General features: G+C 54.1%; 1 protein-coding gene across 2 annotated transcripts in view; it reads right to left on the bottom strand.

The window, feature by feature from the left end:
• Window positions 1–2640: 2640 nt before the first annotated feature.
• CDH22 (cadherin 22) overlaps window positions 2641–24248 on the bottom strand; it is a 123830-nt gene continuing 102222 nt past the window's right edge. For both annotated transcript variants that reach the window (XM_044748537.2, XM_070486009.1), the window contains exons 9-12: window positions 15345–15466; window positions 15110–15227; window positions 8977–9228; window positions 2641–6070 (exon numbers count right to left, since the gene is read on the bottom strand). In XM_044748537.2, coding sequence (XP_044604472.1) covers window positions 5505–6070; window positions 8977–9228; window positions 15110–15227; window positions 15345–15466 — 1058 coding nt within the window. In that variant the 3' untranslated portion in view covers window positions 2641–5504. The remainder of the gene's footprint in view (window positions 6071–8976; window positions 9229–15109; window positions 15228–15344; window positions 15467–24248) is intronic.

The raw sequence follows: 24248 nt of genomic DNA on the forward strand, positions 1-24248 counted from the left end.
CTGTGTGTGGGCACCGTCCCTGCTGTACCCACACACCTGACAATCTGGGGCCGGGGCGGGCTGCACCCTGGAGTGGGTGTGTGTGCATCCACGTGCCAGGGCTGTGATCCCACACACGTGTGGGAGACGGGCTTTGGAGGCACGTGTCTGTTTGTGTGCACGCTTGTGTGCGGCATGGTTGTGGGTGAACCACAGTGGCCCTGCCCCAAGGTGCATGTGGACAGAGGTGGTTAGGCGACTGAGGACACGTGATGTGAAGTGAAGATACACACATGGAGGCAGGCATATGCAGGGGGGTATATATCCTTGCATTTGTGTGCGAGCTTGGTGTAGATCTGAGTGCTTGTTGGAGGATGTCTCTCAGTTTAGATGCGTATAAGTGATCATGCATATTATGTGCATACTCACATGTGCAAACACATCTATGGGCATCGTGCACTTGAATTTAGAATCTGTAACTGACAGCTCCTGAGGCTATACATGGTTTCCTGTGCATGCATGCAAACTTGCATATGCGTTATGAATGCATTCATGGAGCTATGAGTTCATGCTCACAAGCACATCTGAGGGGGTACACACACATGTACTGTGTACCTGCCTGGGAGTGTCTGGGGACAGGCACATGTGAATGATGTGTCTGAGTGCATGCCTGAATGGGAAAATGTGTTGGCTCTTGGAAGAGTATTGTGGACACACATGTACATGCAGGTAAGAGAACACATCTATGGAAGACATGTATGTGCTTTGTGTACAAATGCGAGTGCACATGCGAGAGCTTCCTTAGTGCGCACGTGGCGTGTGGGCACTTGACCACTCTGGCAGACCTGCAGGGATACGCTCTGGGTACACGGCTGTGAGCGTGCATGGGTTCGCACTGTGCACCCAGGTGGGAGGATGTCTGAGGGCACACACGTGCATGCATCATGTGCTGGCGTGAGTAGGTGGGCGTGCTTGTGCACCCATGCACACGCACTGAAGCATGAACGCTCTTGCCTAAGAGCGAGGGCTGACAGGGTTACATTTTCCAAAGGCTCAGCGGCCAGTGACAGAGCTGGCCTGAGAGCGCCTGCTGGCAGGAGGTAAGTGGAGCTGCTGATTCGTGACCCGGGGGTGGGCAGTGATGACGGCTGGCTGACAGATGCGGGCGCTTAGCCGCCCCCCTTTGACAGCAGCCGGCTCTCTGAGCTGCCTGACGCAGGAGGTGGGAGGTTAGTTCTTGACCTGCGTGCTCGATGCTGGCTCCCCACTTCCCTGGTGCATGTCCACAGCCACGTGCAAACACACTCACATCAGCACACACCAGAGAGCACATCCAGACTTGGACTGAGGTCTTGGCCCCACCTCCATCTTGCTCCCCAGCTCTGCCTTCCATCTGGAGTGCCTCCCCTTCTCACCAACTGCTTCTGTCTCCTCCCCACACCTCCAAGAAACTCCACTCAGAATGCGAGTTGTTTTGGTCCTGTACAGACTCGTGGTGGGGTGTGTGTGAAATGGTCCAGGCCCTTACAAGCTTTGTGCTCTTGAGCAAGTCCTCCTCATCTGAGCGCTGGGTTCCTCATCTCTAAAATAGGGCTAACGATGACCCTGCTTAAAATGAAACAAGGCAACGTGTGTAAAGCGCTAAACCCGGTAAACAGAGTCCACCTTCCGTGGGTTTTACCGATCTTAGTAATAATTATGTGCAGTGCTTAGAACAGCACCTGGCATGCAGCAAGTGCTACGTAAGGTGCTGTCATCATCATCGCTATTATTACCATCACTGTCATTGTTATTAATACCTTTGTTCTAAAACTCTTGGCCAATTACACATCAATTCTTGCTCATGACCCTGAATACTCTTTTATGCTGTGATGGTGACTGTGATGGAGATGATGACAATAAAACAGGGATTTCTTTTTCTTTCCATTTTCCCAGATGCCTTAGAAGGAGGGCAGGCATGGCAAGTGGAAGGCTCCTCGTTCTCTGAGCTCCTTGATAGAGTGGGGCGTGCCCACTTAGAGCCTGGAGCTGGGGAGGTCGTGCTCTCTGCACGACACGGGGAGAGGACTCGGAGCCATTGGGGAATTTAACGGGGATCAACGAGACACATGGCGAAAGGCTGTGTACTCCATAACAAGATCCTTCTCCGTGACCCCAAGTCATCGGAAAAGTGAAGCTCATAAAATGCTTGACATTCGTGGACATCTTGTAGAACCCAGTGAAGGCGCTGGACTCACTGGATTTCACTCCCGGATTGGCTCAGGGCCCAAATGGAGATGGTGAGTGTGGACGCAGGAGCTGGCAGCAAAGGGGCCTGAGGCAGCAGGACCTTTCCCTCCACGGCCCACCCCAGTGTTTGGAGAAATCCAGGTGGGGCTTGAGGATTCCCACAGGCTGTAGAGCATGGCAGTGAGTGGAGGAACAAGCTCTCCCAGGGCACAGAGACATCAGATGCTCCAGGCCACGTGTTCAGTGCCTACTGTACACCAGGCACTGTGTGTGCCACTGACAGCGTAGGTGCTGGGGGCCAGAGCACCTCGGTTAATCTTGGCATCTCTATTTATTAGCTATTTGATCTTGGGCAAGGTACTTAACCTCTGTTCCTCAGTTCCTCACCTATAAAATGAGGGCTACCTCATTGGGCTGTTGTGGGGTTAAACCAGTTAATTTACCTGAAGTGCTTAGCACAGGAAACGCTCAGTAAGCATCGGCAGTTATTATTGCGTTTATCCTCACTACAACCTGACAGGGTAGGTGTTCGGACTGTGTGCATTCCATGGGTAAGGGAACGGAGGCCCAGAGAGGGTAAAAAACTTGTGCAAAGTCACACAGCTGGTAACGTGGAGCCAGAGACTCAGAAGGTGAATTCAGATGAATAAGCTTCCTTATTTCTGGCAAGATCTTGAACGCTCTGTGACCTTGGGAAAGTCATTCCCCGTGTGTGGGGTTTGCAGAAGATATTCAAGGGTCCTTGTGACTTCATGTTTGTATGTCCCTCTGGACATGTCACCTGCCTATAACCTCCTTCTTGGCAGGGTCAGAATCTGTAGAAGGAATAGAATTAACCCGTGCTGTCCCGGCTCTGTCCTGTACCAACTGGGTGACCTTGAACCAGTCACTCTGCTCCTCTGGGTCTCAGTTTCCCCTCTACAATAGAGATGGCAAGAACCAACCTCAGAATTGTTGAGATTCTGTCGGTGGGAGTCCGGCGCACGAGGGTGAGAGAGGGGATCGCACTTCTCCCCTTGGGTCCCCAAGTTACCACAGCCATTTGTTGTACCAGCCACAGGAACTGTAGGTTAAGGGTGCTGCATGGGACGAGCTGAGGGTCCCAATATTCTCCTATTGGGCCTGCCACACTAACCCCACATCCCTACCATTAGCCACCCTCAGCGCACGTTAGGAGACATGTTCAAGTTGACCAAAGTGTCAAGTTTCTTGGCCTGGACTTCAAGTTCTTTTCCCAACCTGCCTCCAACCAGCCTCCCCTGCCTCACATCTCACCACTCCTCCACCCAGTGGTCCAGCCCCTGGGACAACACACCATTCCTGAGGCCACATGCTTCCTGCCTCTCCCTGCTCCCAGCCTTTACAGATGCTCTTCTCTCTGCTTGGAATGCTCTTGCTTGCTTGGTCATCTCATAGTCATTCTTCAAGATCCAGTTGGAGTCACCTCCTCTGGGAAGCCCTCCAGGAACTATAACATCTTTCTTCAGTGTTTCTGGGACCTTGTTCTGTTAATTCTGCTACAACTCTTACCAAATGCATTATTATTGGCTGCTTCTGCTCCTGCAACCCCCCCAAGTTGGGCCTTGTGTTACTGGAAGGCAGGAACTACTTATGATCTGTGTACCCTTGGGCTGGTTACTACTCTCTGAGCAACAGTTTCCTCGCCTGTGAACTGGGGCTGACAGTATCTAACTTAGATGAAATTATACAGGTAAGGCACTCAGGACATAACGACCATCTCTGGATCTGTCACAGCGAACCTTGGCAAATGTGGAGGGAATGAATGAATGCTCCCTGAGAGGGTAAAAATAATAAGGCTAACGAGCATTTATTGAGCACTTTTCAATGTATCAGGAGGGTACTGAGATCAGAGCTTAACATTCATTTTCTCCTTTAAGCCTCTTAACAACCCTTTAAGGGAGGGCGTATCATTAGCCCCATTTTACAGATGAGGAAACTGAGGCCTCAACAGTTGAGGACCTTGATGAAGGATGCCCAGCTAGCAGGAGCTGGAATTCACAGCCCACCAATGTGGAATGAATGAACCCCTTGGTTGGGCGGAGGACAAATAACCCCTGTCTTATGATCAAATGGTTTTAGAGCTCTTAAGAGTCTTTTAGGCCCTTAGAGATGCCGTAGCCCCTGGGGTTCTTAACTTGGGGTCCATGGATGGGGAGAACGATGGGTTCTTGGACCAGATAGATAAGGTCCCCACCACGTCTAGTGACCTCTAACCCCTCCATCTCCTGCCAACCCTCCCACCTCGTCCAAGTCTTAGAGCTGCCCAGCTTGTCCTCTGTTGGCACCCCTGCCAGATGTCCTGTTCCAGTGTCACTGGAGGCTCCGGAAGGCTCCACAGTCCCTGGGAATATCCCCATCCCCCACTCAGGGCAGGAGCAGGATTGACAGCTGAGACCATTTCCTGCTCCTTTGGAGATGCTGGGAAAAGGGGGAAGGCAACCGGTCCAGAGAGAGAGCCTGGACCCAGGAGGCAGACACCTGGGCTTCTGACAATGACAAAGATGGTAACAGCATCAAAGGCTAACATTTATTGAATACCCACTGTGTGCCAGGCACTGTCCTGATCATTTGACGCCTCTGAACCCTTTTGAACCTCATAATTCCTCCGGGTAGAGTCTGTTATTAGCCTCATTTGACACATGAGGAAACCGAGGCCCAGAGAAATGAGGTAACTTGTCCAAGCCTAGGCAGCTGGGAAGTGCCAGAGGCACCACGGTTCCCTGGCTAGGTGTCCTTGGAGAGGTCACAACCACTTCTAAGGGCGGCTTTCTCCATCTGTTACCTGCAGGGTCCCACCTCATGATTTCTGTGACACTAAGATGGCCTCTGAACAGTGTCCCAGCACACAGTAGGCGTTCAGGAAACGAACAGCCTTTCTTTCCTCTTAACTCTGATGGGGGAAGCCTGGGGGCCACCCTGGCAGAGTCCTCCCTCCAGGGTGCTCCTCCAGGCTAACAGTGAGTAACGCGGCCCTTCTCCACGCGGTAGCGCCACCATATCCCTCTCTCCAACCCAGAGCCACGCAGTGCCCGGTCTCGCTGCAGTTTTAATGACGTTGGTCATAATTCCCGCAACTCTGGGCGAAAGCTGCACGCCTCCCCACGGAGGGGGGCGTTGGGGAGTCCACTCCCAACAAGTCCCCCCTCCTGTCCGGCCGCCCTGGGAGGGTGGGAGTGTTGGGGAAGGGGGTGAGCAGGGAGAATGCTTTGTCCTCGGGCCCGGGGTGGGGGGCCCTGGGTGGGGTGGGCGGCCGCCCCCGACGGCAGGGCGGGGGGCTAGGAGGCCGGGGCCTCGTCGTCCGCGCGGTGGCCGGCGTAGAGCGCGGCCAGGGGCCGGAAGCGCGGGCCCCAGCTGCTGAGATAGGCGAAGTCCTGCTCGGAGCCCGACGAGCCGCTGTGCAGCGAGCTGAGCGAGGCGGCCGGCGAGTCCGCGCCCTCGAAGGCGTAGGTCTGGAAGGCGTCGTAGGGCGGCACCGACAGGTCCCCGTCCGCCAGCGCCACCTTGCGGCTGATGAAGTCCCTGAACACCGAGAAGTCCGGCTCGGGGCTCGGCGGCCCCTGCGGCAGCGAGTGGCGCTCCGAGGGCAGGCGCGCCGGCGGGGGGCTGCCCGCGCCCCCGCCCGGGCCCCCGCCGCCGCCGCCGCCGCCGCCCGCGTCGCCGCCTTTGAGCTCCCCGAAGTCGTAGAGGCTCCGCAGCGCCGACATGTCGTAGGCCTCGGTGTCCTGCTCGCCGCCGCCCTCGTCGTTGTATTTGATGACATTGTCCCGCATGTCCTCGTCCTCGTCCGAGCTCAGGTGGCTCTTGTGGTGGCGTCTGAGGGTGAGGATCAGCAGCACCAGCACTGCGCAGGAGAAAGAACGGGGCGAGTGAGGGTGGAGCCCTGCCCACGGCGTTCCGGGGACCACCCCCCACCCCCACCCCTACCCCCCCACCCCCACCCCTAGCCCCCACCCCCACCCCCACCCCCACCCCCCACACAGCGGAGCCGACTGGTGCAAATTTCCTGGATTTCTGTTCAGAAAAACCTTTCTTACAGTCAGAACTGAGCTGGCTATCTGGAGAGGTAGTGAGCTACCCATCTTGGGAGGTGTGCAAATCGAGGCTAGACCACCACAGGGTGATGGGGACACACACAGCAGTGTTGAAATTTCATGGGTGTTGAGGGCTGGACCCAACCTTTGAGCTCTCCCTCCTCAACTCTATGCAGAGATATACGTCCTGAGGTCTGTAGGCATTGAGGGGTGTGAAGGAGGCAGCTGAGGGCTGGGGAAGTGAAAGATGTGCTTGACCTTGACCTCTCTTTCACCCTCACCCTCTGTCCACTCCAGAATTCCTGAGCACCTTCTTCGCCCTTGAGTCTCAGGTCAAATGTCCCCTGCAGGACCCCTTCCCTGAGAGCTGCAGGCCAGGTTCAGGGCCTTCACCCCCCAGCTGCCCTGCTGAGGAGTTCTTCCCTCCCTCACACTGGTTCTCTGAGTCCCATCTTGGACCAGCAGCGTCAGCATCTCCTGGGAACTTGTTAGAAATGTGAATTCTCGGGTCCCATTCTCAGCTGGGGCCCAGCAGTCTGGGTCAGTAAGGCCTCCCGGTGAAGCCCAGACAGCTCAGCTTTGGGAGCCACTGCTCCATCATCGCACCGACCCTGCTGTGTTAACATGTCTGTCTTCCCCCACCCCAAAACACACACTCTAAACTACCCCCGAGGACCTGGGGAGTGTTCCCCTAGCTTGGTGCCTGGCATGCAGTAAGCACGCGAAGCAGGCTGGTTGAATGAATGATGAATGAAGAGCTGGATGGAGACCTGGGCGATTGAGAGGATGAATGAAGGAAGGAATCGTCCCTTCCTGGCTCTTCACTTGCCTTCCAGCACTCCACATTCTCTTCCTCCTCCCACCTCACTGATCACTCCTTCTTAATCTTCTAAGCCTAAGAGGATCTCCTATCCTCTCCGACTTCTTAATGTCAGATGCCCCGGGATTGAGTCCTTGGTCCTTTATCCACTCTCCCTCTCTTGGTGCCCTCCTTCAGTCTGATGACTTTTAGTTTCATTTAGAGGCTGACAACTCCCGTATTTCGACCTCCAGCTTGGACTTCTCCCCTGAAATCTAGATTGTGTGTGTGATTTCCTGCCAACAGTTTCCCTGGGTTGACCAAGGGCAGCTCAAACTTAACATGCCTAAATTTGAAGAAGTAGTCTTTCCTCCTTCCCCACCCTCGGTCTCCCCCATCGCAGTGATGGCAACCCCAACTTTCTACTCAGGCCTTTTAGTCTTTTGTTCACTGATGAATCGCATTGCCTAGAAGAGTTTAGCACAAGTGGGGACCGACTGGATGGATAAATAAGGAACTGATGAACTAATGAGAGAATCAAATGGATAGGTAGGGGGATGGATGGACAGACATGTGTTGGGTACTATGCCAGGCACTATATTCTTCTTGCTGCTCCAAACAGCTCTGGGCCAGTGGCCAGAGCCAGCTGCTAAGGCCGTGGGGCAGGGTACTGGCTCATGACCTAACAAGGTGGCTCATGACAGGGAAGGCAGTCGGAGCCAGGAACAGGTCCGGGGAGGGAAGGTGTCAGGAGAGAAGTGGGAAAGATGGATGGATGGCTCTCGGAGCAGGAGGCCGGGAGCCGTGGAGGGGGATGCCCGTGAGAGCAGATGGCAGGGAGCGCGGGCGGCGGGCGACAGATGCGCCAGGCCTGATCAGCAATTCCGCCCGTCACCTTTAGAGCACTGATGTGCACTTTCTTCGTTTGTGGGCAATTAGGCAGAAATTTGTTTGCACTGCCTCGGAAAATGAAACCGCTGTAAAGTGCACCCTCTGGAAAAAGGGTTTCTGAGCCATGGGCTGGGGCGGGGAACGGAGGGGAGCCTGGGCCTCCCAGCAAGGAGGAGCCTGCCCAGGGCCTCTGCAGGGACCACAGGCAGGTCCTCAGCGGCGTGGGGGGATGGGGGCGGCGGCCATGTCAGTGGTAGGCAGCGAGGGGCAGGAGGCAGCTGACGTCTCCCAGGGAACTGTGCAAAGCTGGCATCTGCAGTCTAGGCCTCCCGTGAGCACCTCTAGCTCTGGCTGTTCCGTGAAGTCACCATTTCGCTCCTGGAACTTGACCTCTTCAGTGGGGACGCTTTGGGGGTTGAATTGGCTGCTGGTGGAACTGATAGCAGAGTAGATTTTGCCTCTCGAATTCTCAGAATTTTGCCCCAGCTGCCCCAAGGTGTTGCCCCCAGTTTAGATTGGGCACAGGCGGGGAAGTTAAAGGAGCAGGGAACACAGACTGAGAAGACGTGATTTCAAGTCGGAAGACTGACTGTGTAACCTTAACCTCTCTGAGCCTCAGTTTCCTCGTCTGAAAAATGGGAGTGATACACCTGGCTGAGTGGTTGCGAGGTTCACAAGAGCCCTTTTTACTAAAAGTCCTGAGAATAAAAAGGGAAATAGACATGAGAGGGTTTTTAAAAATATGCTTGGTTTTTAGAAATTAGGGAGAGTTTGGGCTGTGTAGAGGGTGGGTCCGCACAAACCGAGCCTCCGGTGGGGGTGACACCGTCTGAAGCAGGTGGTGGGCTGCTCCATACTTAGACGTCTCCTAGGAGCTGCAGGTTGGAGCTCCGGGGATCATTCAGGCCAGCCCTTCCTTGTATGGAGAGGGAAACTGAGGCCCCACGGGGGCTACCAGGGAAGGAGCCCCAGGGCCCCAGGATGGAGGCTAACTGGGCAGGGAGGGGTGGCTCTCGGTGGACTCACCGACCAGGATGAGGACGCAGACCAAGAGGGCGATGAGGGCACCGGGGCTGAGGGAGGCGGCCATGACAAAGGCCGTGGTGTTGCAGGACTGGATGGCTCCCGAGCTGTCGCAGCCACAGATGCGGATGGTGAGCGTGCCCGTGCTGCTCAGCGTGGGCGGCCCGCTGTCCACCACCAGGATGGGCAGGAAGAACACGTCTTGCTCCTGCCGGTTGAAGCCCAGGTGCTGTGTGTGCACGGCGGCCGTGTTGTCTGCTCCGGAAAAAGGCAGTGGCATGTGACCCAGGGTCTGGGGTCAGCCTCCCCTGTCCCAGCCACCTCCCGCTCCCACCTCAGGATTTGCCTCCCTATGCCTCAAGCTTCTGCCTTCCAGCTGACCCATGGGTCTGTCCCCCAGTCTCCCCAAATTCTGTTACCAGCTGTCCCCAAATTCTGCCCCCAGCTGCCCGAAGATCCCGTCCCCAGCCACATAGCCCACACTTCTGTCCTTAGCTGTCCCAAGATTCTATTCCCAGCTGTCTCAAGATTCTCTTTTCAGCTATTCCAAGATTCTGTCCCCAGCTGTGCCAAGGTCCTGTCCCCAGCTATTTCAAGATTTTGTCCCCAGCTGTGCCAAGGTCCTGTCCCCAGCTATTCCAAGATTCTGTCCCCAGGTGGGCCAAGGTCCTATCTCTGGCTACGTCAAATTTTTTCTCTTTTTTTGCTATTTGTCTCAACGGCCTGTTTTTATTCCATATTCTATCTCAGCTGCCCAATGCATCCTGACCCTGGGGTCCTGGTGTTGTCGGGTTGTGGCTTGCTAGGCCCTGATAAGTCCTGGGTCATCAGAGAAGACTGGGAATGCTGGCTGGCACCTCCCTTTAGTGGAGGGAGATTTCTATCAGGAGTCTCTCTAGAAGCTGAGTCTGGAGGGCTGGGGGCATGGCCCTGGGGCCTGATGAGGGGACCCTGGCGCACCAGGGTCCCTCACTCACCTCTTTCCTTTTACACGTGTGACCAGAGAGGACAGCGACTAAGTCCTACTCATCACACTGCTTCAGCCTGTTGCTGGGCATGCCAGGCAGGCCTCAAGGGGATGGGTATGTGGTCTTGGAGCCCGGGCTCACATGGTGGGTGGTGTCCACTTGCCCTGCCCTCCTGTGTGGTCAGGCATCCCTGACTCTCGGTCATTCTGATGGCTCCTCTCAGCCGGGCTGCCAATGTGCTGGTACAGAAGCACTCAGAGCCCCCCCTGGCTGCTGCCCCCACCCTTCACAGCTGACTCCACGAAAGAGGCCCTGCCCTCCCGCGGGGGGCCCAGGCCTCCCTCCTGAGTATTTCTCCCTGCCCTCGCAGTCTTCAGGCTGGTCACTCTGACCTCAGACTTGGGCAGCCTGGGTCTCTTCACCAGCTTTGTGGCCCCACTTAACCCAGTCCCTCCCCGCAGCCCCCACCTAGTTCAGTACTCCAGTCCTGGCCTCCCCCTCATGGACACAGTGCAGGAAAAAGAGCCCTTGGAAGGACTGCTTTGTGACCTTGGGCACATCTGTGAATTGTGCTGGAGGCCCAGCTGAACAGCGTTGGTCATGGGTTGAAGCTCATGTGATGGGCACACAGGAGTTTATGAAATTATTCTATCTACTTCTATATACATTTGAAAATTTCCATAAAAACATTTAAAAAATAATGCCACGTCCATCAGTTTCTAGCCTGGGAAACTCAGCTTATCTGGACGTCAGTTTCTCATCTTTAACTGAGGAAAACAGTATCAGGTAGGTGCAAGGATTAAATGGTAAAATCCACGTGTAACTCAGAATAGTTCTCAACACGTAGAAATTCTCAATGAATGCTGGTTGTTACGTTTTTCATGCCCCCTCCCCGCCCGCAGCCCCTGTGCCACACCGTGCACCCGCTCTGTCTAGGCTGCTCTGCCTTTCTTTACGCCCCAGGTTCCCGCTAGCTGGAACACCCTCCCCACCTTCTTGCCTGGGCAAATCCTTCATTCGTCATGCTCCAGCTAAATGTCACCTCCTTTCTGTGGCCTCCTTTCTCTGCTTCCCCGGAAGGAAGGATTTATGGCTCCCCCTCCCTGCTCTGACGACGCAGGTGCCACGCACACTTCTGCTACAGCACTTGTCGCGTTGCCTTAAATTAGCATGTGCCTGTCTCTTCCCTGGCACTGAGCCAGTCTTGAAGAATGATGCTCGCATGAACCACAGCTTTAGGGGTAACTGGTGGTCCTGGGTCAGCTCCTCAAGCTCTGGTTTGAACTCTAGCTCTCCTACCGAAGGGCCTGTGAAAACATCTGCCTTCCCCTGGGGAAGAAAAGAAGCTCGAGAGCAATATGCGGAAAAGAGGGATGAGTGTGGGACTCCTGGGCACTCACTGCATGCTTTTTATGCATCAAGGGCTGTGTGGGTACTTTACATACATAGTAATGTTTAATCCTCATGACCACCAAGAATTGTGAAATTATCCCCATTTTATATATGTGGAAGTTGAGGCTCAGAGAGAAGTGACTTCTCTGAATTTATCCAGTAAATTGGCAGCAGAGCTACCTTTTCTATTCACCCATCAAATCATCTATCCATCCATCCTCTCTCCAACCACCCACCCACCCACCCATCCATCCACCCTCCACCCATCCCCATCCACCCACCCATCTATCCATCCATCCACCCACCCACCCATCCATCCATCCATCCACCCTCCACCCATCCCCATCCATCCACCCATCTATCCATCCATCCATCCATCCATCCATCCATCCATCCTCTACTCATCTACCCACACAGCCGGTAACTACTGTAGTAACTACATTGTAACTACTATGTACTAGGCACTAATCACTGGGGAAAACAATGGAGAGCTAAACCAACCATAGTCATGGATCTGCACTTAGATTCTAACGTGAGAGACAGATGTTAAATAATAAACCCACAATTTAGTCTACAATTACAAACCATAGTGAGTGCTAAGAAGGAAAAGTCTAGGAACAGCACCTACTAGAGGATCTGATCCTGTCAAGGGTCAGGGAGACCTTCTTGGAAGAAGTGATATTATTGCTGAGCCCTGAATGATGAGTTCAAGGAGAGGAAACAGCCCATGCAAAGGCCCTGAGGTTGGAAGAAGCATGATACACTCAAGGAACTGAAAGTGATCCTTTGTGGCTGGAGGGATGAGAGTGATGGCTAGAGTGAGTCAAGATGAGACTGGAGGGGGAGGCAGGTGCTCATCATGGAAAGTCTTAGAGGCCATGGTAAGGAATTGGAGTTATTTTCTTACAAACATTGGGAGGCCATTTATTGGTGAGTTTTAAGCAAAGAAGTGACCTAGTGACATATCAGCCATTCATTCAGTAGCAAATACTAATTGAGCACCCACTTCATGTAAGGACTATCCTAGCCCCTGAGGATACAGCAGTGAACAAGACGGACGTGGTCCCTGCTCTTGCTGAACCTACACTCCAGGCTAGGGAGCTTGTCATCCAAAATACAAGAGTGATGTGGAAGGCCAGTTAGGAAGCCACTGTGTGTTTTAGCTGTGAGCTAATGGTGGTCATGGAGGCACGGAGAAGTAGACAGATCCGAAAAATTAGTGGCTGGCTCTGGCTCAGCTTCAGATTCCCGAGCAAGAACAGAGGGGAGGAGAGGAGAGGTTCGTTTCTCCGGGCTGCTGTGGTTGGCCACAGAGCCATATGTTCTGAGAGCTCTGGTCCCTGTCACTCCTCCACTCCATACAAGGGAATGCCTGGGCATCATCCCTGAACGCCCTCAGCTGCCCTCCTGGGCAGCGGCTGGCTTCAGCTGGGGAAGCCGCTGACCACCCCAGACCCCCACCCCACCCTTCTAGGCAGGATCTGTGGCCAGCACGGCATCCATCCATCTGGCCTGACATACATCAGTGTCAATCCCTGGCTGCAAAGGCAATATTTATAAATCATGTTTCCAAACTGGCTACAAATTTGTACAAAGAAACAGATGGGTTGGGGTAGCCATTTGTCACCCAGGATATTTATACAATGAAGAGGAGGGGGCTTGGCACACGGTGGGAAGGGGCTGGGGGACTGGAGGAGGGGTCCTCCCGTGGCTGTGCTGACCTTAGCACACCGCTGCCACCCTTGCTCCCGGAGCTCACACCAGGTGGTCACCCTGGATGGAGCTCTGGCAGCCCCCCATCAAAGAGAGGCGGTTGAGACAGAACTCAGCCCGCTTGGGTTGGAAAGACTTGTGAACTGGGCAAGGTCAAGCCGGGGCTGTCTGTGTCGCCTGAGGCCAGCTCAGGATACCATTGAAATAACAAGCAAGCAAAGCAGTACTGCTTGTGAAAATGTTGAAATACTTCCCCAAAGTATATATAGCCATGACTCTGAGCTCCCCAAGTCGTTCCCTGTGCCTTCCCCCTAAGCACACCCCCAACTTTGACAAAATCAGGCCATTAAGGGGTTAAAGCCTGGCCCAGCAGGGGCTCCAGGGTCCTGCTCCAGGTTATTTACGGTCAGTGTCCTTTCTGATTTGAACTTACTGGTTGTTAACTATTTTTAATGTGACTCCTGGACATACAGATGGATCTGCCTTCAGAGGCCACTGAAATCTTTCCCTTTAGATAGAAGGGGTGGAAAGGTCTTAGGGGTGATTCCAGATCTGTTCCAGGGTCAGAAGGAACCAAAATGGTCTGGCCCCCAATGCCTTTCTGACAACATCTCCTCCTAGTCCTGTCACTCATTCACTCCAGCCATGCAAGACTCTTGTTCCTTGAGCAGCCCAGCCTACTCCTGCCTCAGGGCCTTTGCACTTGCTGTTTTGTCCACCTGGATCATTCTTTTTCCAGCTATCCACATGGCTCACTCCCTAACTTCCTTTAGATTCCTACTCACTATTGATTCCTTCAGAGAGGTCTTCCCAGACTACCTTATTTAAAATAGCTCTACTCTTATGCTGTTTTATTTTCCCCTGTTCTGTTAAACAGATTTTATTGAACACCAACTGTCTGCCAGGCACTGCTCTAGGCACCCAGGGTCCACCAATGAACAAAACAAGGTCCAGACTCTTGTGGAGATTGCATTATCCTTCCACTCCAGCCACTTAGCATCCCCAACATATTATTTATTCGTTTAATTTCTGTCTCCCATCTCTAGAATGTAAATTCCAAGAGGGCCGAAATTTTGTCCTGTTTGCCACTGTATTTTTAGAGCCTAGAACAGTGCCTGGCACATAGGCACTGTGTTTCAATAAATGCTCAATAAATAACTGCGGAAGGAAGGAAATCATATGTTCTAGGAACTAACAATATACCTTGTTTGCCCTCATCTCCCTGGGGCCACCTAGCCACCCGAGGTGGTAGGTGTTGTCAGCCCCATTTTACAGATGATGAAACAGAGGCTTAAAGAGGTGCAGATCTAGCCAGGGTTGCGTAGAAAGCCATCAACTGAGCCTGGCTGGGAGCCAGGTCCCTCACTCCCAGTCCAGTGACCACTGCCCTGCCCCAGTCTATTCCTCAAAGGTTCAAAGTTCCACTTCCTGGGCACCTTGCGGGGGGATGTCTCACAGTGGGAGCAGCTCAGGCTGGGCGAGGCGGTTTGCTTTCAAGGCAAGAGCTAAGACAGGAAGCACACCGGCTCTGAGACAGGTGTGGATCTGAATCCCAGCCCACTCCTGACTCTCTAGGACTCTGGGTGGGTCCTTTATCCTCTTAGAGACTTAGTTTCGTCGCCTGCAACGTGGGGGAGGGGTGAGAAAACCATGTCCCAGGGTGGCCGTGAGGATGAGAGGAGAAACGTGAGAGGGAAAAGCACCTCTTAGACTGAAGGCTGGGAGTGTGTGCATGTGGCTCACTTCAGTCTTCGCTTAGGCCAGGGGCTCTTTCCACGCTGGACTCTGGCCCACCCACTCCTCGTGGATGTCTGTGTCTGTCCATCTACATTCTCTCGGGATGCCCCCTCTCCACTCCACAACCCACGCCTGCTTGTTCTTCAGGGTTTGGCTAGGCGGCTGGGGAACAGCTCCAGCCTGGCCCGGACTTGCTGTGTGATCTTGGACACAACACTGGCCCTCTGGGTGCCTCAGTCTCTCCATCTATAATATGGGAAGGAGGTGGGAAGGCTAGATCGCTCCCTCCATGCATCCTAGGACTTGCTGGTTCAGAGGTAACTCACCTTGGATGTCGAGCAGAGAGAAATGGGGGTTGCTGGGAGCTTCAGGCACCAGGCGGAAATAGAAGCGGTGCCCACCCTGGGGCTCGTCTCTGTCCACCACGCTGATGGTCTGGATGAGCTGAGGGTGAGGAGGGGGCAGGGAGCTGACGTGAGGCTGAGTCCACTCTGGGCCTGGTTAGTGGGTGGCCTGGCCAGTCCTGGTAGCAACCCGCAGTCCCCAGCCCCTCATGGGTACCTGGCCTGGCTTGGCATCCTCACACACAGCTGCCTCGTAGGGTGTGGCCAGCTCTGGGGGATTGTCGTTCACATCCAGGATTCGGATCCTTAGGGAGGCCCGGGATAGCTGGGCATGATTGTCTATAACAAGAGCACAGGAGCAGGGGGAGAGGCATCAAGTGTGAGATCTAGACAACCCCGTTTGCTGTTAGGACAGGATTAGACAGTGGGGTCACACTGAGAGATCTGTAGGTTGATCAAGCTGGTACTAGGACCAGGACTGAGGCATAAGTCCATAAGGATCTGGCATAAGAAGGTAATCCACCATAGCCATTGCAGCCATCATCGCTGTCACCATCACCTCCATTAGATCATCACCGTAACCATCTCCATCACTGTCACTGTCACCATCACCACCATTAGATCATCACCGTAACCATCTCCATCACTGTCACTGTCACCATCACCACCATTAGATCATCACCGTAACCATCTCCATCACTGTCACTGTCACCATCACCACCATTAGATCATCACCGTAACCATCTCCATCACTGTCACTGTCACCATCACCACCATTGCCATTACCATTGGCATCATTGGCATCATCACCACAACCTCCACCACCATAATCGCCGGTACCACCCCATCGCCATCACCACACCATCACCATCTCACCGTTACGACCTTCACCATCATCATCACCATTACTATTACCACTACCACCATTAAACCATTATGCTACCACCGTTAGCATTATCATTGGCACCTCTACAACATAACTATCAGTACCGCCTCACCGTCCTCACCACAAGCACCATCACCAACACCATCACCACGCCTCTGTTACTGTCATCACTTGATCATCACCATCACTACCATCACCATTAGAATTATTCCCACCACCACCACCCCATCCACTAGTACCACCTCCATCATCTCTACCATCATCACAAACACTAAGGGCATCCCCGTCACCACCCTTGCCACCACCAACATCCCTCTATCACCACCATCACCAACATCACCACCATCACCATCACCAATATGATCACCATCTCCACCACAACCACTATTACCAGCCCCACCATTTCCCCCACCATAATCATCCATATCACGTCACATCACCACCCCCACTCCACCCCCAACACCACCACCGCCAGCATCACCACTGCCGTTCCATCCCATCGCCACAGAGCGCATAGAATGCACCTGGAGCAGCCACAGCCATTATTTCAGGTATCCTTGCAGAAATCCTGTGGCTGGGTACAATTTATAGCCCTGATTGCAGAAGAGAAACTAAAACACGAGAAAGTTTAAAGAACTGGTCAGTTGGCAACAGAACTCCCAAACTTCTCTCTTTTAAGATCTGATCCCGAGAGAGCAAGACAAGTCCACCGGAGGTGGCTCTTGGCCAAGGTCCTCAGCAAAACTACGAAGTCCCTACTCCTCCAACTGTGATGTCTTTGAGGTCAAAGTCTCTGTTGTATGAGTCCCTGCGTCCCCGCACTGTGGGACATGGCACAGAGACGGTTCTAATACATTAGCTGAATGAATGAATGAAGCCTGCGAGGATTTAGACACAAAGAGGCTTGAATTTCAGGCCTGGCTCTGTCCTTGACCCAGCCCAGTGATCTTGGGAAGATATGCCCCTCTCTGATATCAGTTTCCACACCTGGAAAATGAACAGAGCATGGTGATTAAGAACAAGGACTCTGCAGCCAAGTGGTTCCAATCTCAACTCTGACACTTAGTAGCTGTGTGATCCATGCCAGGTCACTTGACCTCTCTGTGCCTCACTTTTCTCACCAGCAAAACAGGGCTACTAGTAATGGGTTGGTTAAGAGGACAGACTGAGTTAATACCTGTAAAACACTTAAAACTGTGCATACAACACATAGCAAGTGCTATACAAGGATTTGTTAAATAAACAGACAAAGGTCCTTTCAGCAATGACACTAAGTGACTCCAGGCTGTTGAGACACCTCATCCCAGTCTGTCCTCTCTGAGCAGTGCCCTGAAGGTTGGCCTTTTCTAGCCCCCTCAGCCCCCACCCCAGACCTGTGAGTGCTCCTTGGCGCCCATCCTCAGCTATCTCAGCCATGAGTTCGTTACTGACATGCTCTCCCCGCCGGTGACCTCAAGGACAGGAGAGGAGACCACCCGCTTCTGAAGTAGTGACTGGGTGGCCGGGTCTCTGGCCTGGCTGGCAGGGAGCTATTCTGCAGGCAGTCTGGAAGCTTCCAGGCAGCCAGGAACCTCGTGAGTTTGGGGGAAGAGAGGCTGGTCGGCTGCCTCTTTCTCTGAACTCAGGGGCCCGCTGGATGCCGACTGCAGCTGCTCGTGTGTTGATAAAGAGAGAAATGGAGATCAGGAGGCAGGCCCGGCCACCTCCTGAGGGGTCAGGGAAAGGAGGGGGGCGAGTCCTTAATTAACTCAGACCCCGACCCCTCTCTGGAGCGCCCCTTAGCAGGGGGCACCTTATCTTCGCAGCTCACCCAGATCTGCCGCTCCAGCGATTAGAGGGGGCTTCCCCGGGGGCGAGAGATGGGAGTCGTGACTGGGAATGCCGGGTGAGCCGTTATTTTTAAGAGCATTTAAAATGTGTTGCTGGAGAACTTAAACAGACAGACGGTGGGTGCTTTGGGGAGGAGGGGAAGGGGAGACGAGGCCTGCCTCCAGGAACAGGCACCTCCCTCCCCGCTGAGGCAGAGCCACGGTAGGGGGGCCACCAGGGCCTGAGCGCCCCTCCTGGGCACCCTCCCCAGCAGTGGGAGGGGGCGCAGGGGCTGGAGGGAGAGACAGGTCCTGTGAACCATCAGAAGGGAACCTCAGAGCAGGACGAGTTCCCCCTGGCCAGACACCCTGCTGGAGGGCTGTGCCCACTGCTGGTAAGACCCCCATCATTGTCCCATTCTTATGGGTTCTGCTGGGCCGTTTCCTCTTCTTTAAATTTCCAGCTTTATTACAATACAAGTGACATATAAAACTGTGTAAGTTTAAGGTGTCCAACGTGATGATTTGATCCAGGTGTGTACTGTGAAATGTTTACCACGATAAGGTTAAGTTAACACATCCATCACTTCACATAATTACTATTTTGCTGTTGTCCTGCTTTCTCTTTTAAAATGTCACGGGTCACCTCTTGGGGAAGCCTTGAAGGCTTTGGCATGAGCGAGGGTCTCAGAACTAAGAGGTGGGGCAGCTGAGTGACCACTGAAGAGGTGTGCCTCTTCATTGCCAAAGGTGCCACCTGCGGAGGGGGCTGGCCTGGAACCCCAGAGCTGGTGGCCAGCCCTAAAGTCAGCATCCAGTGCCCTTGACATCACAGCAGTCTCCAGGCTGGCTGCACATGACAGTCACCTGGGAAGCCTTTAAAACACACCGATGCCCAAGGCTTCGTCACTGATGTTTTTAACATCTCCAGGAATCGAATGTGAAGCAAGGGCTGCCAACCACTGCCCTGGGGCGAATGGAAGGCCGGGGAGTCCAACCTAACATCTTAACTCTGATTGATTTCCTCCAAACCCCTCCTGATCACAGTTAGCATCATTTGTAATACTTGATAACAAGAATTCATAATTTTACCACCTTAAATGTTTCTGGTGTAAAACAAGGAATCCATCCGTGAATTAATCCTCACTTCTGGGCAGGACATTCTAATTTGTAACAAACTTTCTTATCTGTGGCTTCATTTGATCCTCAAAACAACCCCTAAAGGGGGTCTTGTTAAACCCGTTTTGCAGATGAGAAAACAGAGACCTAGAGAGGCAGGACTTTGCCCAGAGCCACAGGCAAGTCAGCAGCAGAGCTGGACTGGGTCTCAAGTCTCCTGACTCTTAAGTCCAGGGCTTGGTCCAGATGCAACGCCAGCAGGCCCTCCTGCTGCCTGGATATTCGTCCATCCCACGGCAGCTACTGCTCTGACCCAGGCCCACGCTGACCTCACCCAACGCCCAGGGGCAGGTACCCTCTCCAGGGACCAGGTCCCCCATGGGGCCCACCCTCCCTCTTGGCATCTCAGTTCAGCTGACTGACATGCAAATTAGTTTAATTATTTCTTCTTCTAAAATAAATTATATTTTGCAGTAGCTGCAATATGTTGTGTCAGGCAAAATTACATTCAATATTTTTAAACTAATTGATGCAGCCTTGAGGAAGGCTGATTGACAGCCCAGAGCTGAGCAGGCCTGCAGCCTTAACCGATTCCTAAATTAAAATTAAATGTGCTTCGGCCCGGTGCTTCCTCCCTGAGCTGGTTCCCCATTAATCTGGGGAGGTAGCAGCTGAGGTCCTGGGGGTCCGAGGAGGCGGGGCGTTCCGTCGGTGCCTGGGGAAGAGATAAGACTTGGGGCAGGAGAGCTGCTGTGCCGTGCGGGCAGGCCTCTAGCTTCTCTGGACCTCAGAGTCCCTCATGTATAATGGATGGGGGATTGGGCCGAGCCCTTCAGAGCTGAGACTTCTGGTTTTCGCTGACAGTTATGGATTGAGCGCCTCCTTTGTACCAATGACACAACAAGACCAACGTGGTCTCTCAGTCTAGTGGCAGGAACAGATGTTACTCCAGACTGTGAGAAGAGTTGAAAGATGAAAGTCGAGGGGGCTGTGAGGGCATGGAGCAGGGGGTCCTGCCCTGGTGGGGTGCAGGGATGTTTTCCCTGTATTAAGTGACTTTCAGGCTGAGATCCACTAAGAAGTAAAGGAGGTCTTATTAAACCCATTGTTAAACCAATCAGATGAAGGGGAGGGGAGGGAAAGAAAGCCCCAGAGAGTGGGAAGAGCACATGCAAAGGCCCTGGGGTGGGAGGGGAAGCTGTAGCTAACGGGATTCTGGATTCCTTCCAAGGAAGACCCCAGCCCCTGGCAGTTACTCACCTGGTATCTGAACCAAACTGGGAAGGGAAGAGGGGATGGGACCTGGCCTGGTGACCCTGTTAGGGTACTCTGAGAAATGTGCTCCTTCCCAGAAGGACACCAGCAAACACAAACCAAGCACCTGCCATGGGCCAGGGCCTGTGATACCTCATTTCATCCTGTTAAACATCGTGGGCGGCAGAGACTAGTATTGTTGACATTTTACTGATGAGGAAACCAGCTCAAAGAGGTAAAGAGCTTGCTCAAGGTTTCACAGGGAACCATTGGTGGAGATGGGGCTCGAACTTGGATCTGGTTGAAAATGGGGAGTTTCTAATCACAAGTTGGCACTGCTATTCTTACGAGCTTTAGCTGTCAGAGTCCTACTTGCCTTTAAGGTCCCCGACAAATGTCCCTGCCTCCTCCTGGAAGCTTCCCTTGACTGCAATCAGAGAAGAAGCCCAAGTCCACAGGCCCACAAGGCCCCTCATGACCTTCCTGCCATCACCTCCCTGGCCTCTTCCCCGCCACCCTGCCTTCAGCTCTGCTCCACCTGTGCTCCTTTCTCTCCTTCAGACCTTTGCCCAGGTGTCTTCTCAGAGAGACCTCCGCTGATGACCTTGTTGAAATTTGCCCCTTGCGGGCCCGCCACACATCCCTCCATTGCCTTATTTCTCTCCATAGCACGTATCCAACAGCCCTGGTTTTACTCACTTAACTTGCTCATCACTTATCTCCCTCACCAGGAAGGAAGCAGCATTTTGGTCTATTTCGCTTGCTGCCGTGTCCGCAGCACCTGTGTGTGGCGCAGAGTAGGTGCTTAAGAAAGACCATCAAATGAATGGACCAGTGTGGCACCGTGACCATGCTGGGATGCTGGGGGGGGCGGCAGGGAGAGACGGAGACCTTCTCGGATGGACTAATTCCGTGGGGGCTGTGCTCCCTCCAGGATCCCTCCGTCTAGGAAGCGGTCCAGCTGTGTGACCCTGCTCCTGCCTTTCTCTCTGGACCAAGGTTCTCTCATCAGTAAAACAAATGGAGTTGGACCCTGAAGTTCACCTGGGCTGTCGCAGAGAAACAGAGACGCCCAGAGAGAAAAGAAAGAAAGGTTGCAAGAGTGGGAGTGAGGAGGAGGGTGAGGAGTGGGAGAGGCAGTGAGGGAGGGAGGGGGGGCAGCTCGCAGCTTCCTCCTTCCCACTCGCTTGCAGTGGGGGCGGCACAGAGCCCGGACCCTCTTCTCTACCCTCCCCCCAGCCCCTCCCCAGCCCCCTCCTGAGGGAATTAAATTGCATCCGAACACCAGGCTCTGATTAGAGCTGGCCAGCTGGGCAGGAAGATTTATCATCCCAATTACAAGCCAACCAAGACAAGCAGGCAGGATGGTGAGGGGGGCTGGTGAGCAGGTGGGGTGCCCCGGGGGAGGGGGTGTCAGGGTCGTCAGGAGTGGACTCCTTGCACTCCCTGCCCTGTCCCCACTCACCTCCAGTGGGAACAGGAGGTTGGGGTGCCTTCTCCATCTCCCGGGGACATGGCTTATCTGTTTGGATTCCACGTGGAGACTGGGGGCTTCGACCTTAGGGGAGGGAGCTTAGTCCTCCAGACGGTGGGTGAGGACTTCTGCGTGAAGCAGGGGCCCTGGAATCGAGGGGGTGGGGATGGGAGGAAGTTTTCCTCCCTAGGGCTGAGCTGGTCCTGATGTTCTGGGCTGTCCTATGGAGGCTCCATGGACATCACAAAATCTTTGTTCCTGTTGGCATCTGCAGGCACTGGAGGTGGCACAGGATCCTGGGAGCTACCCAGTCCAAGAGGAGCCCGGGCCTCAATTACACACCTCTGGTGACGGGGAGTTCACTGTCTCCCGAAGCAGCCCTTTCCATGCAGGGCTGTGCCAAGGCTCTTCCCCACACTCAGCCTCCCTGGGGCTTCCGCCTGCCCATCCTAGCCCCGCCCTGGCACCCCCAGCACACGTCTAAGCCTCAGTCTTCCTGAGCCTCCCATCGCTCTCCTGCCCCAGGCCGGCCCCCTCCTGGCCGCCCTCCCCCGTGAACGTTGGGGACCGCACATCTGACCACGTCACCCTTTTTCTCAAAGGCTTACATTGGCTCCCTGCTGTCTCCAGGAGATGCCTGCTCCTCGCAGGACATCCAGGGCCCTTCCTGCCGAGACCCAACAGGCGTCTGCACCCTCGCCTCGCCTCACTGGCCCCAGCCTCCGGACACACCCAGTCTCTCTGTTCTCAGAATGGACAGGGGACTGCCGTGCCTCCAGGCCTTTGAACGCAGGGGTCTTTCTGCCGTCGGGAGCACCCAAACCACCTTTCTGCCCAGAAAGGCTTCCTCAGTCTTTGAGACCCAACTCAGACGTCCCCTCTCCTGGGGAAGGCTTCCCGACCACTGCCCCTCGGGGTGGGCAAGTCCCTACCGGCTCCTCCCCAGTGCCCACTGTCCCCTCACTTACACTCACTGTTGACATGTCTCTCCCCTGTGCACCTGTGAGCTCCCTAGGTCAGTGGCCCCATTTGCCACCAGATCCCAGTGCCCAGCCCAGGCCAGGTGGGTGAGAAGGGGCCCTCAGAAAACACTGGCTGAGGGTAGAAATGGGGGGAGTGTCCCTGGAGGAAACTGAGCCCTCTCTGCACTCAACCCCCTCTCTCCCATCCCTGCTCCTTCCTCCAGCCTCCTCAGACCCCCTCTATTGTCCTGCTTAGGAGCACTGGGCCGGGAGTCAGAACCTCATGGGTGGATCGGGGAGCGGGGAGGCTGGAGTCCATCATCTCCGACATTTCCTCTCCCCTCAGATTTCTTCTCTAGCTATGAATAGCACCTACTGTGTGTCAGGAAGCATGCTAGGCCCTTTATGTATGTGATTTCTAATGCATATGATGTGAGATGTTTTATGTAAAGCATTCAGTATGATATAAAGTACTCAGCATGATGTCTGGCATCTGGTGAGCTTCAAATAAATAGCAACTGCTATTATTAATAGTTATTATGCTCACAGTCATCCAACACAGTGCCATTTTAGAGATGAGAAAACTAAGACAACGGTGGGGGGGGTGACCTGTCCTAACTCACGCAGCTGGGCACCGGGCAACTGGGACCAGTTCTCCTCTGTCAAGCCACTGGGTGGGGGAGCCCATTTATCCGTCCACTCAGGAAATATTTACACAGCCTACTACGGGCCGGGCCCAGTGTGAATGCTGCAGAAACAGACGAGCCCCTGCCCTCTGGAAGGGACAGTTTCCTGGGGAAAGAGAGAAATTAACGAAATACACGAATGCGTATATAAATCGCAAAGTGTGCTCTGTAGTATGATGGAAAAAATCAGGGTGCTGTAAGCCATGAGTTGGCCTGGGGTGATCCAGATGGGGAAGCTTCTAGCTACTCTGGTTAACTCTTTGCCACCCCGGGCAGCTGGAGCCCACCCCTCCAGAGCAGCTTAGGGCCTGAGGACCCTGGAGGAGGGGCTGGATGCAGCCCCCTGGGACCCCCCCCACCCCAGTGCTGGCTTTCCAAGTCCCCCCCATCCCTTTGAAGCCTGTCCCTTTACAACTGCCCTTTCCACTGAAGGATTCAGACACAAATTGTACTTTAAATTCAATATCGGTCATTAATATTTCATGATTACAAAACGTTAAAGATAATGTCAGTGGAAGGAGCGTCTGCATGGGCAGAATGGATGACTCAGAAGTTCGGGAGAGGGGAGCCGGCATACTAAGTGGATCGGGAGCCTTTGAGGTAATCCAGTATGACAGGCGGCCGCTGCCGGCGGAGAGCAGTGTTCTCCGAGGTGCTCGCACAGCTCGTCGCCGTGTATAAATATTTCCCCTCTGATTCTTGTCACCTCATGTTTGTTACACCCGGGGCAGGCGGGGCCGCTGTGACCCCCTGAGCATCCACCATTTCTGAGGAAGCCAAATGGACGCTTCAGCACGAGGGCACGGGCGGGCAGACCCACTGGCATTGCACCGGGGTCGGGCTGGCCGCTGCGAGGCAGGAGGTCTGGGGTCAAGCTCGGGCTCTGCATGGACTTGCCCTGTGACCTTGGGGCCAGTGCTGGTCCTCCCTGA

Source organism: Equus asinus, chromosome 15, assembly GCF_041296235.1.
Source record: "Equus asinus isolate D_3611 breed Donkey chromosome 15, EquAss-T2T_v2, whole genome shotgun sequence".
Lineage (NCBI taxonomy): Eukaryota > Metazoa > Chordata > Mammalia > Perissodactyla > Equidae > Equus > Equus asinus.